Source organism: Ranitomeya variabilis, chromosome 1 (genome assembly GCF_051348905.1).
Source record: "Ranitomeya variabilis isolate aRanVar5 chromosome 1, aRanVar5.hap1, whole genome shotgun sequence".
In the NCBI taxonomy this organism is placed as follows: domain Eukaryota; kingdom Metazoa; phylum Chordata; class Amphibia; order Anura; family Dendrobatidae; genus Ranitomeya; species Ranitomeya variabilis.
Window position 1 is genome coordinate 970108108 of NC_135232.1, and position 17100 is coordinate 970125207.

Consider the following 17100-nt stretch of genomic DNA (forward strand, 5'->3'; position numbering starts at 1 on the left):
GAGTTCTACAGAGAATAAGATAGGAAAGAGTCAAGATAATCCTTGTAGCACCATTCTGGCCTAAAATAAGCTGGTTCGGTACCCTGTGTAACTTGAGTATAGAGGGACCGGTAGCAGTAGCCCCGGTCAGAAACCTCGTCCCGAGGGACCAAGCTTCCATCCACATCCCAAGAAGCTACATCTGAGTGCCTGGCTTCTGAGTCCTCAATCCTGAAGACCAGAGGATTGTCATAAAGGATCATTAGGACACTACAGAAAAGCAGTAACAAATTCTATATACCAGAAGATATGCAAGACCTTCATCTCATGGAGTGCACCCGAACAGCCTGACCCGCACCAACCAAACATGGCACAGATCCTGGATTTTCTGCAAGAAGGACTAGAAAAGGGTCCCAGACCTTACACCCTCAAGGTCCAGATGGCGGCTCTAAGTTCTTACTTTGACCAGACGTTAGCTGACCACCGAAGATTTATGACAGCAGCATCTCGCCTACGTCCAAGAGCTACAAATTTATCGGGATGAGAGTTAAGCGAATTCGATCAGGTTAGGGCTTATTTGGCGAGCTATAGCGCTTACCGAATAAGCTGCAGAGGGAACCCGGCTTCCTGGATCGCTCCGGCTGATGAGCTTTTCGGCTCCGCAGCTGCATGTGTCGCGGCTGTGTGACTGTCACAACACATGCATGGAGACTCTTGTTTAGGGTGGGAGATCTTTTTTTTCTGTTATTAGAGTGAGAAGATTAGCAGTTATAAATGCAATCGCAGTGAACATTTGTTGCCTTGATTACTGGCCTCTAGATAAAACAAAGTTTAGGTCACTTCATTTCTGGTGAACAAATGTCGATGTAAACATAAGAAAAAAGTGACATGTATGACCTGTGTACATCCTGAGCCTTCATTGAAGTGTTATACAACTTGCTTGAAGGTGTGGTCCACCTTTAGGGACACTTGTTTCTTAAATACATGTATTTGGAGCTAAAAATCATTTTTACTACTGGGTTTCATGCTAAATTTTTAACTTTTTTTTTTTTTTTTTAACTGGCCTTTTGTTTCTCTGCACATTCGAAGTTGGATGTGGACTGTGGGCAAAAACATCTGCGAGGAGCTCAGGAAAAAAAACAAACAGATAAAAGAGTTATAGACTAATAGCAGACTGACTGACGAGCAGCTAAAGTGAACCTGTCACCACAATTTTGCAAGGTAAAGACATGGCTTTATTAATGATTACATCGATACATTTTGAAGCAATCCGCTTTGTTGTTGTACTCTCATCTAGAGTTGAGCGAATTCGATCGGGTTAGGGCTTATTCGGCGAGCTATGGCGCTTACCGAATAGGCTGCAGAGGCAACCCGGCTTCCTGGATCGCTCCGGCTGATCAGCGCCGCAGCTGCATGTGTCGCGGCTGTATCACAGTCACAGCACATGCATGGAGAGCCCAACAAACAGGCTCTCCATTGGAGAGCCTGTTTGTTGGGCTCTCCATGCATGTGCTGTGACTGTGATACAGCCGCGACACATGCAGCTGCGGCGCTGATCAGCCGGAGCGATCCAGGAAGCCGGGTTGCCTCTGCAGCCTATTCGGTAAGCGCCATAGCTCGCCGAATAAGCCCTAACCCGATCGAATTCGCTCAACTCTAGATGAGAGTACAACAACAAAGCGGATTGCTTCAAAATGTATCGATGTAATCATTAATAAAGCCATGTCTTTACCTTGCAAAATTGTGGTGACAGGTTCACTTTAGCTGCTCGTCAGTCAGTCTGCTATTAGTCTATAACTCTTTTATCTGTTTGTTTTTTTTCCTGAGCTCCTCGCAGATGTTTTTGCCCACAGTCCACATCCAACTTCGAATGTGCAGAGAAACAAAAGGCCAGTTAAAAAAAAAAAAAAAAAGTTAAAAATTTAGCATGAAACCCAGTAGTAAAAATGATTTTTAGCTCCAAATACATGTATTTAAGAAACAAGTGTCCCTAAAGGTGGACCACACCTTCAAGCAAGTTGTATAACACTTCAATGAAGGCTCAGGATGTACACAGGTCATACATGTCACTTTTTTCTTATGTTTACATCGACATTTGTTCACCAGAAATGAAGTGACCTAAACTTTGTTTTATCTAGAGGCCAGTAATCAAGGCAACAAATGTTCACTGCGATTGCATTTATAACTGCTAATCTTCTCACTCTAATAACAGAAAAAAAAGATCTCCCACCCTAAACAAAAAATTCACATACTCCATCATTGATAAAGATTTGTGTATCACCTCTTAGTGTCACAGAAGGCTGGTAAGGGGAAAAAATTACGCGATCAATCTCCTTAGTCTCCCTTGTAGCTTCCCCCTCCTTGGCTGTGAAAGGGTTGAATGATAAGCTGCAGAGAGATTCTAGTGACCCCATAACCCATCTGAAGGGCCTGGAGGCAATGTGTGGATTTAAATGCACCTATATTTCACATGGAAGTAATCTACATGAGGTCTCCATGACCGTGCTTCACCAGTACCCTACCCTAACCAAAATGAGAGCATAGAGATTTTCTCTATGGACTTTGGGATTGGAGTGTCAAGCAATCATAACTCATAGAAAAAGTATTACGTCTCTCTTGCCATCCTTTACCACTCTAATAGTTCTAATAGTTCTAATATCTAATCTGTATCTTCTCCTTTCAGTTCCATTCCATTTTTTTCTCTTTTTCCATGTGCAAATGAAAATAAAGATGATCCCTCTACACTGTGACATCTCTTCAGATATTTGTAGACAGCTATTAAGTCTCCCCTTAGACTTCTTTTTTGCAAGCTAACCATTCAAAGATCCTTTAACCGTTCCTCGTAGGACATAACTTTGCAGTCAGTCCGTTTACCATCCTGGTAGCTCTTTTCCGAACTTGTACAAGTTTTTCAATGTCTTTTTTAAAATGTGGTGCCCAGAACTAGACACAGTATTCCTGATGAGGCCTGACCAAGGAAGATTAGAGGGGGATAATAGCTTCATGTGATCTAGACTCTATGCTTCTCTTAATACATTCTATAACTGCGTTTGCCGTTTTCCTGGCTCCTTCGTCTTTCCTTTTTTGAAGATAAGGGCAACATTTGCCTTTGTCCAATTTTCTGGGACTTCTCCAGTTTTCCGTGATTTTTCAAAGAGTCTGGCTAGTGGTTCTGCAATTTCCTCTATCTCTTTCAGTACCCTACGATGTATTTAATTTGGACCAAGAGATTTACTAGAGGAGATTTCCTCTAGTAAATAGGCAAGATGGTAAATAACAAAGTATTAAAAAATAATTTGTATTCCCCTTGTTTTTTGTATTGTATGCATTGTAACTATTCTCTACCCTTTAGAAATCATTGATCAGGATGGGCCATTTATATGGATACACCTAAATAAAATGGGAATGGTTGGTGATATCAACTTCCTGTTATTGACTTGATGGGTTTTTTGAGGAGTGCCTTTCTCATCTTGTACATTTTTATTTAAAAAATCGAATGCGGTGCTCTTAACATACTGGTGATTGCATACTATTCTGAACTGCAAAAAATGGTTCACATCCATCTATTTCATGACTGATTAATGGACACACAAAATGCAGCCTCTGTGCCTGGTTATCCCAAAGAAAATATTCCAAGCAGATCTATCAATTTACTGCGAGTGAAATATATATTGAACTCGTCACCATTTTCCTGAGTAAATATAGTTCTAAAGGGGCTATTGACATGAAATTCTCTCCAGATGTTGATAACACGATCAGCCAGTGGCTATGAATGAAAGCCGAACACTAAACCTTTATTGATTGGCGATTGCCTAAAAGCCTGTTTACACAGACCACGGTAAGCGATGTGCATTGAGCATTCTGTAATAGGTCGCTCCGTGCACATACACTGCCATTGTTCTCTGCAGCGCGAGTCCTTTTTACCAGGACGATGCACCTTCTAAGAATGTTGCACTGCCTAAAAGATACTGTAATTTTTCCCCATGACCAAGCGTTTTGCTTCTTCATCGGGTGATCTGAAGACTGTTTACATTCTTAAGAACTGTCACATTTATCTTTCCGTGTGAATTCAGCTATCGCTGCTGGGTGCAGCCGCACGTATGGTTTATGCAGTGGTGTTTGGAGAACACCATAGTTTATTTTCAGTGTGCTTTACTGTAGTTTTTTGCTTTATGGGAAATCATTTGCATTAAATTGTTGTTGGTGGCAGCGGTGCTGCTGATATATCCTGTAATTGCACATTATGAAATGTTTTATACGATCAGATAATTGTTGTTGATATGTTCTGTAAAAATCCTCCAGGACTGCACAAGTCCATTCTTGAATAAATCTGTGCATTTGATGCGTCTATTAATCCTGGGATCATGTTGAGCAGGATGTGGAAACCTGCTATTGTCCTACTGTTAACTCGACCCAAGGAAGGAATAGATTTAGAGGGGTGCTTACGGCGATGTGCAGATTGCTGCTTGTCCTCACAGGCACACACGGGGCCCTTAACTTAGAGTCAGCTGTAATAGTTATCATATAGTTTAATACATCATATTTTTTTTAGCACTCATCAGCTAAACAGTTTGGAGAGGAGATTTTACCCATACTGTTAAGAGTTGTGGCAGAGCACAAAGTCCCTTACCCCAGTAGGCCATGGGTGTCATTAGAAATATTGGTCTTGTAGTAAATCTTGCTTTGTTCAATCCAGGGTAATATATCCCATCTGGTGGTTGGGGACGGGGACATCATGGTCCTATATGATTTCAAATGCCAGGGCTGAATTTCAGCCGCAGTCCGTACCTGCAACGTCCTGATTCAAGATCCAAGCTTTCTTGTGTATGTATGTCGAAAGCAGAGCAGAACTGCACTGGAGTCTTAAGGCTCACTCAGACATCTGCTAATCAGTCCGAGATCACACTGCAGTGTATAGAGGGACCGCAGATCTCCTGACCCCAGCGTGACTGCTTCATAGAAATATATTAATCTGTCACGCTCGGGCCAGGAGAGCTTTAGCGGTCCATGCATTAGCGGTCCATGCATTAGCGGTCCATGCATTAGCGGTCCATGCATTAGCGGTCCATGCATTAGCGGTCCATGCATTAGCGGTCCATGCATTAGCGGTCCATGCTCGGACCAATTGGCACAGACATCTGAATGAGCCCTTATTCTGTATTGTATTTTATAGGACAACTGACAGGACATTTCCCATCACTGAAAATCCTATGTTGATTAGCAGGGAGGTTAAAGGATGTGTCTCATGGCAACTGCCTTATGCGAGATGAAAGCCATTATAGCTACTTATCACTGTGACTAGCTTCTCTAATTCATAGCAACCTGCTCTTCTTGGCCTGGATAGGGTGTGTGCACGTAACATCATTATCTTGCGGGAAAACTCGCTGAGTTTTCCAAGAGGAAACTGCTTCAAGACACGTCAGTGTTTTTTGTCTGAAGCGTCTTGCCCCTACTCTACAGTTATCAATGAAAAAAAGCATCTAGTGGTTTCAGAAGCAAAAACGATAAGAAATTGATGAAAAAGACGCCCAAGCATCTTCTGAGAATTCCTAGTGACTTCTATAGTTCATTTTGTAACATTTTCTGAGCAGAAAACACCTTAATAATGGTCTTCTCACTACTTTTATCTGCTTGGTGTCTTTTCAAATCTGAACCAGTGAAAGTGAATCTGTCAGCAGGTTTTTGCTATGTAAGGGCAGCCACATGTAGGGGTTAAAGGGACACTGTCACCCCCTCCAGCCGTTAAAATCTAAAAGAGCCACTTGTGCAGCAGTAATGCTGCAGTCTAACAAGGTGACTCTCTTAGTTTTTGTTGCTGATATTCCCACAATAAATGTATTTATAATTTTGCTCAAATACCTATCTTTGTACCTGGAGGCAGGTCTGAAGCCTCCTCTTTGAAGCGCCCAACTGCCTTCAGTCATCTCTTCTGCAGCGATTGTCGCTGCCCCCTCAGCACTGTTATCGTCCGAAATCCGGCGCCTGCGCTCTGCTCTTCTGCCTGGAGCAGGCGCATAGAGCATTGGCCGTCCTAGCTCTGATGCCGGGTTCCGGTCTGCGCCTGTGCGGGCAGTGCGGCCACCCTGTTACTGAATCCCCGCACTGTTATGCATTATGCACTCATTCTGCCCGCAGACACAATTATGCCAGGACTTTTTTTGCCATATTGGCACTTTCTCAAATTCCCTCATCCAGCAGTTTTGTCTATAAAATTCAGCGTTAAGGTTCCAAGTTTCTTAAAAAGCTGGATGCCTGTTCTAATGATGGTTTCACGTGCACCTAAATTCAAATGGTCTAATCAGTATTTTACCAAAGAGAAAAAGCCTCATTTAGGATGTCCACAGGAAACTACCATACATCTTCATGTACAGCGGCTTGCTGTCATTTTTGTGTTTGCTACATCACAACCTGGAATTTAAAATTTTTTTTATTTTTTTTTGCATCAGCTCATGTAAAGAGCATGCTTACAACTGTGAACGTTTGTTTTTCTTTTTTTTTGCAAAGCGAACAACAAATAGGACAAAATAACTGAAAACTTCAGTGTGCATAACTATTCATCTCCCTAAAGTCAGTGGTTTTGTAGTGCCTCCTTTTGCCGCAATTACAGCTGCAAGTCGTTTTCGGTAAGTCTCTGTGAGCTTTCCACATCGTCCTCTGGGATTTTTGCCCATTCCACAAGGCAAAACTAATCCTTCAATTTAGATGGTTTCTACTGGTGATCAGCACACTTCAAGTCTGACCACAAATTCTCAATTGGATTGAGGTCTGAGTTTTGACTAAGCCACTCCAAAACATTTACAAGTTTCCCCTTAAACCAGCTTTAGCAGTATGTTTTGGGTCATTGTCTTGTTTAACCCCTTCATGACCTTGGGATTTTCCGTTTTTCCGTGTTTGTTTTTCGCTCCCCTCCTTCCCAGAGCCATAACTTTTTTTATTTTTCCGTCAATATGGCCATGTGAGGGCTTATTTTTTGCTAAACAAGTTGTACTTTTGAACGACATCATTGGTTTTAGCATGTCGTGTACTAGAAAACGGGAAAAAAATTCTAAATGCAGTGAAATTGCAAAAAAAGTGCAATCCCACACTTATTTTTTGTTTGGCTTTTTTGCTAGGTTCACTAGATGCTAAAACTGACCTGCCATTATGATTCTCCAGGTCCTTATGAGTTCATAGACACCTAACATGACTAGGTTATTTTTTATCGAAGTGGTGAAAAAAATTCCAAACTTTGCAAAAAAATAAAAAATTGCGCCATTTTCCAATACCCGTAGCATCTCCATTTTTCATGATATGGGGTCGGTTGAGGGCTTATTTTTTGCGTGCCGAGCTGGCTTTTTTAATGATACAATTTCAATGCTTTTTTTTATAGATCAAGCGATTCTGAACGCGGCGATACCAAATATGTGTAGGTTTGATTTTTTTTTTTTTTATTGATTTATTTTGAACGGGGCAAAAGGGGGTGAATTAAGCTTTTATTTTTTATTTTATTTTTTTTCCACTTTTTTTTTACCTTTACTTTTGCCATGCTTCAATAGCCTCCGGCTAGAAGCTGGCACAACTCGATTGCCTCTGCTACATAGCAGCGGTCATCAGATCGCTGCTATGCAGCAGAAATGCTGGTGTGCTATGAGTGCCGACCACAGGGTGGCGCTCACAGCTAGCCAGGATCAGTAACCATAGAGGTCTCAAGGACCTCTATGGTTACTATGCAGAAGCATCGCTGACCCCCGATCATGTGACGGGGGTCAGCGATGCGCTCATTTCCGGCCGGAAGCGCCGGTTAAATGCCGCTGTCAGCGTTTGACAGCAGCATTTAACTAGTTAATAGCGGCGGGTGAATCGCGATTTCACCCGCCTCATTTGCGGGCACATGTCAGCTGTTAAAAACAGCTGACATGTCCCGGCTTTGATGCAGGCTCAACGCCGGAGCCCGTATCTAAGCAGGGGTTCTGACCTCGGACGTACTATCCCTTCCGAGGTCAGAAAGGGGTTAAAGGTGAACCTCCATCCATGTCTCAAATCACTAACAGACTGAAACAGGTTTTGCTGAAGAATATCCCTGTATTTCGCACCATCCATCTTCCCCTTGACTCGAACGGTTTCTCCTGTCCCTGCTGCCGAAAAAGATCCCCATAGCATGATGTTGCCACCACCATGTTTCACTGTGTGCATGGTGTTCTTGGGGTATTGAGCTGTGTTGATCTGGCACAAAAGTTCAGTTTTGGTCTCATGAACACATCAGCTTTTTTCATACATTAGGGACAAATGCAAAATAATCCACCTCTATGAAATGCACAGTGTATTGTGGTTGTTTGGATAGATACTCCAGTCTCCGGAAGGCTTTAAATCCGCATGGTTCAGTGAACACATGCAGTTTCACCTGCGTTCAATAGAAGGCAGCGCTTTGGACACAGTGAATGTACACTGCGTCCAAAGCACTTCTAGTTCTGGATTGTGAGTACCCGGCTTAATCCTTCACTCATGACTACATTTTTAGATTATGTTCTCTGCTCTGTTCTAGTTACAGAAATGGAATTAACATGAAACTGAAAAGTTACAGAACAAAGACATCTAGTTTTTGTTGTGCATTTTTGACCACTGCTAAGACCAGGTTAACATCACGATATATCGGATTATCACTGGCTGAAAAGGGTGTTTGGATGTTTATGCTGACGTGGCCATTGACTTGATGCAGACAGTCATGATGCTCATTTTGGGCAGATAATGCCAAAAATTATATTTAAAAAAGTCAATGGCCCAGTGAACATAGCCTAAAAGCATAGAATGCAGCATTGGAGAAGCTCCCTGCTTATACATCAAACCTTTACCTAACAGAAGCAAATACACAATCTTTTATCATTCTGGTTTATGATGTTATGCTTTATTTCTTTATGGAATAGTCTTCTGCTCTTTTCTTTATGATGCTGCTTGCGATGTGCATTATTTTAACATGGGAGCCTATCGGCAGCATACACCACTGTATGACTATGCAGTGGCATCTGTTGGAGGACTCCTTTTGGTGTATCATCCCCTGGCGTATGCCATCTTCTGAGACTATCATACTGCTGCATACTACTGCAGTGTGAATTATCCATAGTGGTTCTCTCCTATGTGTAATTCTTCTTTGTTTATCATTTTATCATTTAGGGCAGTCAGCAAACAGTCTGTATCAATAGCATCTCTAGGTGGAGTGTATGCTCACATTAATAGTGCATTTGCTGAAAGGCCTATGATTCAGGTGCCATTTTTAGAATCGGCAATAACTTAACTGTGAATCAAATTGCTTAATTTAATCCTTCTGTATGGCTGTCAGCCCTTCGGTAATTATGCACTGTCTGTGCTGGGTGTGAATTTTAATAGAAGTGCTAAGACTGGGCATGTCCTGGATGAGAAGTGTTCTGCATTTGTTGAACTACTGTCAAATTTCAGTGTAAACAGGAAGCAATCATATGTTAGTCTGCCTTTCTACATTACAGTGATTATCTTTCCTGACTTTTCTTTCAAATTAGTTATAAAATTTCATATGTATGCTGAAGATGCATCAGCTTTCTTTGGAAAGGGGCACATTTTTAGGCTAGGGCTGCACGGCACAACACTAAAATCGCAGCGACACATTGCAACATTGGATGTAACGATTTCCTACAGTGTCTCGTTGCAATATATTAATTAGCTTCCTTTAATTTATGATGGGATCCAGCATGTCCAGTGGGTTAATGATATCCCTGATGAACAGGCTTTTTCTAAAACACACAATTTGCGCCATCGGTTATGTATTACCGCCCTCCCTCGTTCACTTAAAGCGCCCATTGAGCAACCATTGTGTAAATCCATACTTCTGTATGTCAGATGTCAGCAGATCTTATAAAATAAATCCACTACCAACATCCAACTCTCAGGCCATGTGCACACTTTCAGGATTTTTCGCTTTCATAGCTAGCATATGCCTCCTATTATTTACAGGGTATTCCGCATTTTTTGTGCAAATGTTGCTTTTTTTTTCCGCGAAAAAATCGCATCGCGGAAAAAAAAGCAACATGTTCATTAAAATTGCTGAATTGCGGGGATTCCGCACACCTAGGAGTGCATTGATCTGCTTACTTTCCGCATGGGGCTGTGCACACCATGCGGGAAGTAAGCAGATTATGTGCGGTTGGTACCCAGGGTGGAGGAGAGGAGACTCTCCTCCACGGACTGGGCACCATATAATTGGTAAAAAAAAGAATTAAAATAAAAAATAGTGATATACTCACCTTCGATGGCCCCCGGAGTGTTCCCGCCTCTCCGGTGCATGCTGCCGCTTCCGTTCCTTTAGATGGTCTGTGTGAAGGACCTTCGATGACGTCGCGGTCTTGTGATTGGTCGCGTGACCGCTCATGTGACCGCTCACGCGACCAATCACAAGCCGCGACGTCATCGAAGGTCCTTCACACACAAACCATCTATAGGAACGGACGCCACCGAGGAGATCGGCTGTCTGCAAGTGAGTATAACCTTTTTTTTTAATTTTTTTTATTATTTTTAAACATTCTATCTTTTACTATTGATGCTGCATATGCATAGTAAAAAGTTGGTCACACTTGTCAAACACTGTGTTTGACAAGTGTGACCAACCTGTCAGTTTTCCAAGCGATGCTACAGATCGCTTGGAAAACTTTAGCATTCTGCAAGCTAATTACGCTTGCAAAATGCTAAAAAAAAAAACGGAAAAAAAACGCCAAAAAAAAAAAGCGGATTTCTTGCAGAAAATTTCCGGTTTTCTTCAGGAAATTTCTGCAAGAAATCCGGACGTGTGCACATACCCTCATGGTTCATTTATACTTATCTAATTTTTTTTTCACGATAAGGGTGCACGAAAAGGTAAATAGAACTGAATGCTTCTAAGGGTATGTGCACACAATGCAGATTTAGTGCAGAATTTTCTGCACAAAATCTGCATCTTCTGGCAGAAAACGCAGCTGACAATTCCTGCGTTTTTTGTGCGTTTTTTGTGCTAAATAAAGAGAAAGTTTAAAAAAAAAAAATTACGTGATAAGGGGTTAACGTCACCTTGACATTGTATGGCTACGTTCACATTTGCGTTGCGTCGGGCGCAGGTTCGGCGACGTATGCGCCCCTATATTTAACATGGGGGCGCATGGACATGCGTTGTCTTGCATTTTGTGACGCATGCGTCAGGGCGCAGCGGACGATACATGTTGAATTTTTTTGCATCCAAAATCAAGCCAAAAATGGACGCATGCGTCACAAAACAATGCGTTTTGCATGTGTTGTGTGTTGCGTCGCCGACGCAACCAACAACGCATGTACACAACGCAGCGTTTTGCGACGCATGCGTTGTCCTAAGATCCTACAGATCGGGAATTTCGGCGCAGGAAAAACGCTACAAGTAGCGTCCCCTGCTCCCTGTCTTGTGCGTCTATGATGCATGCGTCGTAAAACGCAGTACAACGCATACCGGCGCATGTCCATGTGCCCCCCATGTTAAAGATAGGGGCGCATGACACATGCGTCAGTATGCGTCGCCGACGCTGCGCCCAACAACGCAAATGTGAACGTAGCCTAAGGTGACGTTAACCCCAGTTAATAATGGAGAGGCGTCTATAAAGACGCCTATCCAGTATTAACCCCCTCAAAAAAAAATTGGCGTAGGCTCCCGCCCAATTTTCATGTCCAGAAAGGGAAAGCCAGCGACTGCAGGCTGCTAATTTGTAGCCAGGGAAGGGGTTAATCTTCCCAGGCTATGAATATCAGCCCACAGCTGTCTGCGTGGCCTTACTGGCTATTAAAATAGGAGGACCCCAGAAAAAAAGTGACATAGGGTCCCCCTATATTTTATAGCCAGAAAAGGCTATGCAGACAGCTGCGGGCTGATATTCATAGCCTAGAGAGGGGCCATGGATATTGGCCCCTCCCCGGCTACAACTACCAGCCTGGAGCCGCCCCAGAAATGGCGCATGTCTAAGATGCGCCAAATCTGGCGCTTAGCCTCTCTCTTCCCACTCCCGTGTAGCGGTGGGATATGGGGTAATAAGGGGTTAACGTCACCTTGACATTGTAAGGTGACGTTAACCCCAGTTAATAATGGAGAGGCGTCTTGCCTATCCATTATTAACCCCAAATTACTGAACACAAAAAGACACAGGAAAAAGTATTTTAATATTCTAAATTTAACCATACTTACAAATCCCTTGATGATCTGTAGTCTTTTCCGACGTAGTCCATTAATATCGAGTGTCCCACGACGATCTGCCATGGAGATAAGCCACACCAGGAGATGTGACTGCTCTCCATGGCTGCCAAAACACAATGACAGGAGCTAAAGCTCCTGCAGTGTGCCTGTGCATGCGCTCGAGTTTACCGGAGTTCAATGAACTCCGGGACTCTCGCTTTAGGGCACTGCTGCGTGAGAGATTTCACGGCAGTTCAGTTGCCGTAAAGTGAGCTCCCGGAGTTCATTTAACTCCAGGAAACGAACGGGCAGCTCCGATACACTGCAGGAGCGATTAACTCCTGCAGTGTATCACCGGAGGACGTCGTGGGACAACCTATACTATGGATTACGACGGAAAAGATTTTTTTTATTTTGGGACAAGGATGATCGTGGATGGTGGCCTTCGGGGACGTATGTGGGGAGTATGTACTACATGTTATATGTTGTATGTAATGTATGTTTTATGTGTTTGTGTTTTTAACCCATTGTAGTCAGTCGCTTGACGATGGGACAACTCTCCCATCATCACATTTCGATGGGAGAAGTAGTCCCACCCGACGAATGACTACAATGAGTCACTGCTGACACACACACACACACACACACACACACACACACACACACACACACAGACACACACACACACAGACACACACACAGACACACACACATACCATACGCCTCACATCGATCCCCATCTGACAGTACGACTCCGCCCACACACTTCCTCCACATCACTGACGTCACTTCCGTCTGCTGCGGTTTTGACACCCAAATCCGCATAAAAACTGCAGATGGTTTTTACATCTGCAGTTTTTATGCGGATTTGACCCACAAAATGGGAGTCAATGGGTGCAGAAACGCTGCATTTCTGCACAAAAGAAGTGACATGCACTTCTTTGAAATCTGCAGCGTTTCTGCACGGATTTTTCTGCACCATGTGCACAGCTTTTTTTTTTTTTCACATTGATTTACATTGTTATGTAAATCACAGTGCAGTTCTGCAGCATTTCTGCTGCAGAACTGCACTAAATCTGCATCGTGTGCACATACCCTAATAGTTACGAATGTTTATTAGATTATTTCAAAATAAATAGTGCCTCGTGCTCAGGCAGCTTAGGTCTTTATTTTCCATATACATTTTTAGATATTCACACATTAACATTTACGAATTAACTTAAAAACATGTCATTGTTTTTGTACCAGGATTGAGTATGATGCGTACCGTACAGACTTGGAGGAGCTCAATCTGGGTCCACGAGATGCCACGACAATGCCAAAGATTGAGCAGTCACAGCAGATGTTCCAGATGCACAAAGAAAAATATGACAAGATGAGGAATGACGTCTCCGTGAAGCTGAAGTTCTTAGAGGAGAACAAGGTAATATATAGTCACAATTACATGGGGAGAAATGGAGAAGGTGTTAGGATCGGTTCACACAAGTCTTGTTTTCCTGCTGCTAGAGTTTTCTACAGCTGTTTTCCCTAACCGCACCTATCACATTTTGGGGTTTTTTTGTAGCTTCCGAAGAGCTTAAAAGTGGGTTATCTGCTTTAAAGAACTCACTGGAAAACTGCCAAACTCTTTACTTCTCTTCCATTACATTTTAATCTTTCAGGAAACTCATCTTTTATTCAGCCAGAGTTAATAAATAACTATGTACTTCGATGTTTTATACTAAAAATACATCTGAAATGATGTATTTAATTGTAAATGTAGGTCACACGTACACTCCTCAGGTTTGCCATATGTTTTGTTGTCTGAGCACCACTTTTGCTAAGAAATTTCTCTTCATTTCAACACCCCACATAGTAACTGTATACCGTACACACTCTAGTATAAGCCGACCCGAGTATAAGCCAAGGCACCTAATTTTACCACCAAAAACTGGGGAAACTTATAAGTATTAGCCTGGTATGCATTATCCAATCATCCCTATCCTTGTCTGCATGGCTCCTCATCCCTATCCTGGTATTTATTGTCCCCTCTTTCCTATCCTTGCTGCATGGCTCCTCATCCCTATCCTTGTCTGCATGGCTCCTCATCCCTATCCTTGTCTGCATGGCTCCTCATCCCTATCCTGGTATTTATTGTCCCCTCTTCCCTATCCTTGTCTGCATGGCTCCTCATCCCTATCCTTGTCTGCATGGCTCCTCATCCCTATCCTTGTCTGCATGGCTCCTCATCCCTATCCTTGTCTGCATGGCTCCTCATCCCTATCCTTGTCTGCATGGCTCCTCATCCCTATCCTTGTCTGCCTGGCTCCTCATCCCCATCCTTGTCTGCCTGGCTCCTCATCCCCATCCTTGTCTGCCTGGCTCCTCATCCCCATCCTTGTCTGCCTGGCTCCTCATCCCCATTCTTGTCTGCATGCCCCCATCAAAAACCATTAAAAAAATACACCATTATACTTACCTTCCTGCGCTCCCTCGCAGCGTCTTGTTCCAGTGCCAGCAAGTGCTTTATGCTTGTAAGCAGCACATGGCTGGCACATCATGCGATGCTCACAAGCAGAGCACAGCTGCCGGAATACTCACCGTTCCCCACGCCGGAACTATGTGCGTGGAGGGCAGTGAGTATTTAGCGCGCACAGTATCAACTGCCGGGCGATCACGTGTGCCGCTACTTAAGGCTTCTTTCATATTTCAGTCGGTACCAGGCCGTCGCAAACCGTCAGCCCGACGTACCGACGGACGTTGTGCAAATAGTGCACAACGTGGGCAGCGGATGCAGTTTTCAGACACATCCGCTGCCCATTATGAATTCCGGGGAGGGGGTGAAGTTCCGGCTGTGCATGCGTGGTCGGAAATGGCGGTTCCGACGGACAAAAAAACATTACATGGAACGTTTTTTCGACACGACGGACCTCAAAAACACGACGCATCCGTTGCATGACGGAATCGACGTGTGGCCATACGTCGCAATGCGTCGCTAATGCAAGTCTATGGAGAAAAAACGCATCCTGCGGGCAACTTTGCAGGATGCGTGTTTTTCTCCAAAACGAGGCATTGCGATGGTGGCCAAACGACAGAAGTGTGAAAGAGGCCTAAGAGAAATGAATGTTCACCTCTCTCCACGCCCATGGGAGTAGATAGAGGTGAAAATTCATTTCTCTTAAGTAGCGGCACACGTGACCACGTGGCCTCCGCAGGAGCCAACTGCTGACACTGCACGCAATTACAGAGAAATGAATATTCATTGCCAGTGCAGTGAATATTCATTTGTCTTTAGCAGCGGGCACAGGAGTTAGCTGCAGCAGCCAGCTCCTGCCTCCTGTCACCCGCTGCTCCGGCACTGCCGCTCCCTCTCCATTTTCTGGACACCTCACTTGAGTGTAAGCCGAGGGGTGTTTTCAGCACAAAAAAAGTGCTAAAAAACTCTGCTTATACTCGAGTATATATGATAATTGGGAGGAGACCAGCCATATGCTTTGTACATCAGCAGAGAATTCATTGTTTCTGTCCAGTAAATATGTTGAGAATGTTTGCACAAGTTAGGGCACATCCTCATGTTCTCTACCCTTGCATCTTTTTATTTTGTGGGGGGCGGGGGTGTCCAACTTTGTAAGAATCCCAACTCTTCTTTTTCTTATCTGTGTGAATTATATGTCCCCATATTGGTGCAGAGCTACAATGTTTATGCAGTAGGGCCAACAGCATACTAATATAATAAATAAATAAATGAGAAAAAAATAAATAAATATATATATATATATATATCTCTCCGATTCGAACGCATCGGGTATTCTAGAATATGTATAGTAGTATATAGCACAGCCCACGTAGTATCTAGCACAGCCCACGCAGTATCTAACACAGCCCACGCAGTATCTAACACAGCCCACGCAGTATCTAACACAGCCCACGCAGTATCTAACACAGCCCACGCAGTATCTAACACAGCCCACGCGGTATCTAACACAGCCCACGCGGTATCTAACACAGCCCACGCGGTATCTAACACAGCCCACGCGGTGTATTGCCCGGGCCACGCGGTGTATTGCCCGGGCCACGCGGTGTATTGCCCGGGCCACGCGGTGTATTGCCCGGGCCACGCGGTGTATTGCCCGGGCCACGCGGTGTATTGCCCGGGCCACGCGGTGTATTGCCCGGGCCACACAGGGTTAATAGCAGCGTTAACGGACTGCGTTACACCTCGTTATGCCGCGGTGTAACGCAGTCCGTTTAACGGACTGCTAAACCGCTATGGGGGCACTGACTGGAGGGCAGTAGGCAGGGGGCACTGACTGGAGGGGAGTAGGGAAGGGGGAATTCGTGGCCGGACTGTGCCCGTCGCGGATTGGTCGCGGCTGGCCACAACCAATCAGCGACGCGGGATTTCCGTGACAAACAGACAGACGTGACCCTTAGGCTACTTTCACACTAGCGTCGGGCTCGGCCGACGCTAGCATTGTCTCCGCCGTACAACGGGGGCAGCGGCTGCATTTTTCCAGCGCATCCGCTGCCCCATTGTGAAGTGCGGGGAGGTGGGGGCGGAGTTCCGGCCGCGCATGCGCGGTCGGAAAAAGCGGACCGTCGTGAGCAAAAAACGTTACATGTAGCGTTTTTTGGTCCCGACGGTCCGCCACAACACGGCGCAACCGTCGCACGACGGTTGCGACGTGTGGCAATCCGTCGTAATACGTCGCTTAATGTAAGTCTTTGGGGAAAAAACGCATCCTGCAAGCACTTTTGCAGGATGCGTTTTTTCGGCAAAACGACGCATTGTGGCGGATTGCAGTTAACGCTAGTGTGAAAGTAGCCTTAGATTGATAGATATATATTTGAGAGAGGTCCACATCTTGGATCGAAACGTCGCACTTGGACCAATAAATCACATCTATTTCCTTCGTTCTTTTGGACTATATATATTATACACACACGACAGGTACCTGTTAATCTCTTGTCTA

General features: G+C 44.2%; 1 protein-coding gene across 7 annotated transcripts in view; it reads left to right on the forward strand.

Annotated features, from left to right (window-relative positions):
* ARFIP1 (ARF interacting protein 1) overlaps positions 1-17100 on the forward strand; it is a 145486-nt gene that overhangs the window by 104695 nt on the left and 23691 nt on the right. For all 7 annotated transcript variants that reach the window (XM_077279327.1, XM_077279325.1, XM_077279323.1 and 4 more), the window contains one exon: positions 13397-13571. In XM_077279327.1, coding sequence (XP_077135442.1) covers positions 13397-13571 — 175 coding nt within the window. The remainder of the gene's footprint in view (positions 1-13396; positions 13572-17100) is intronic.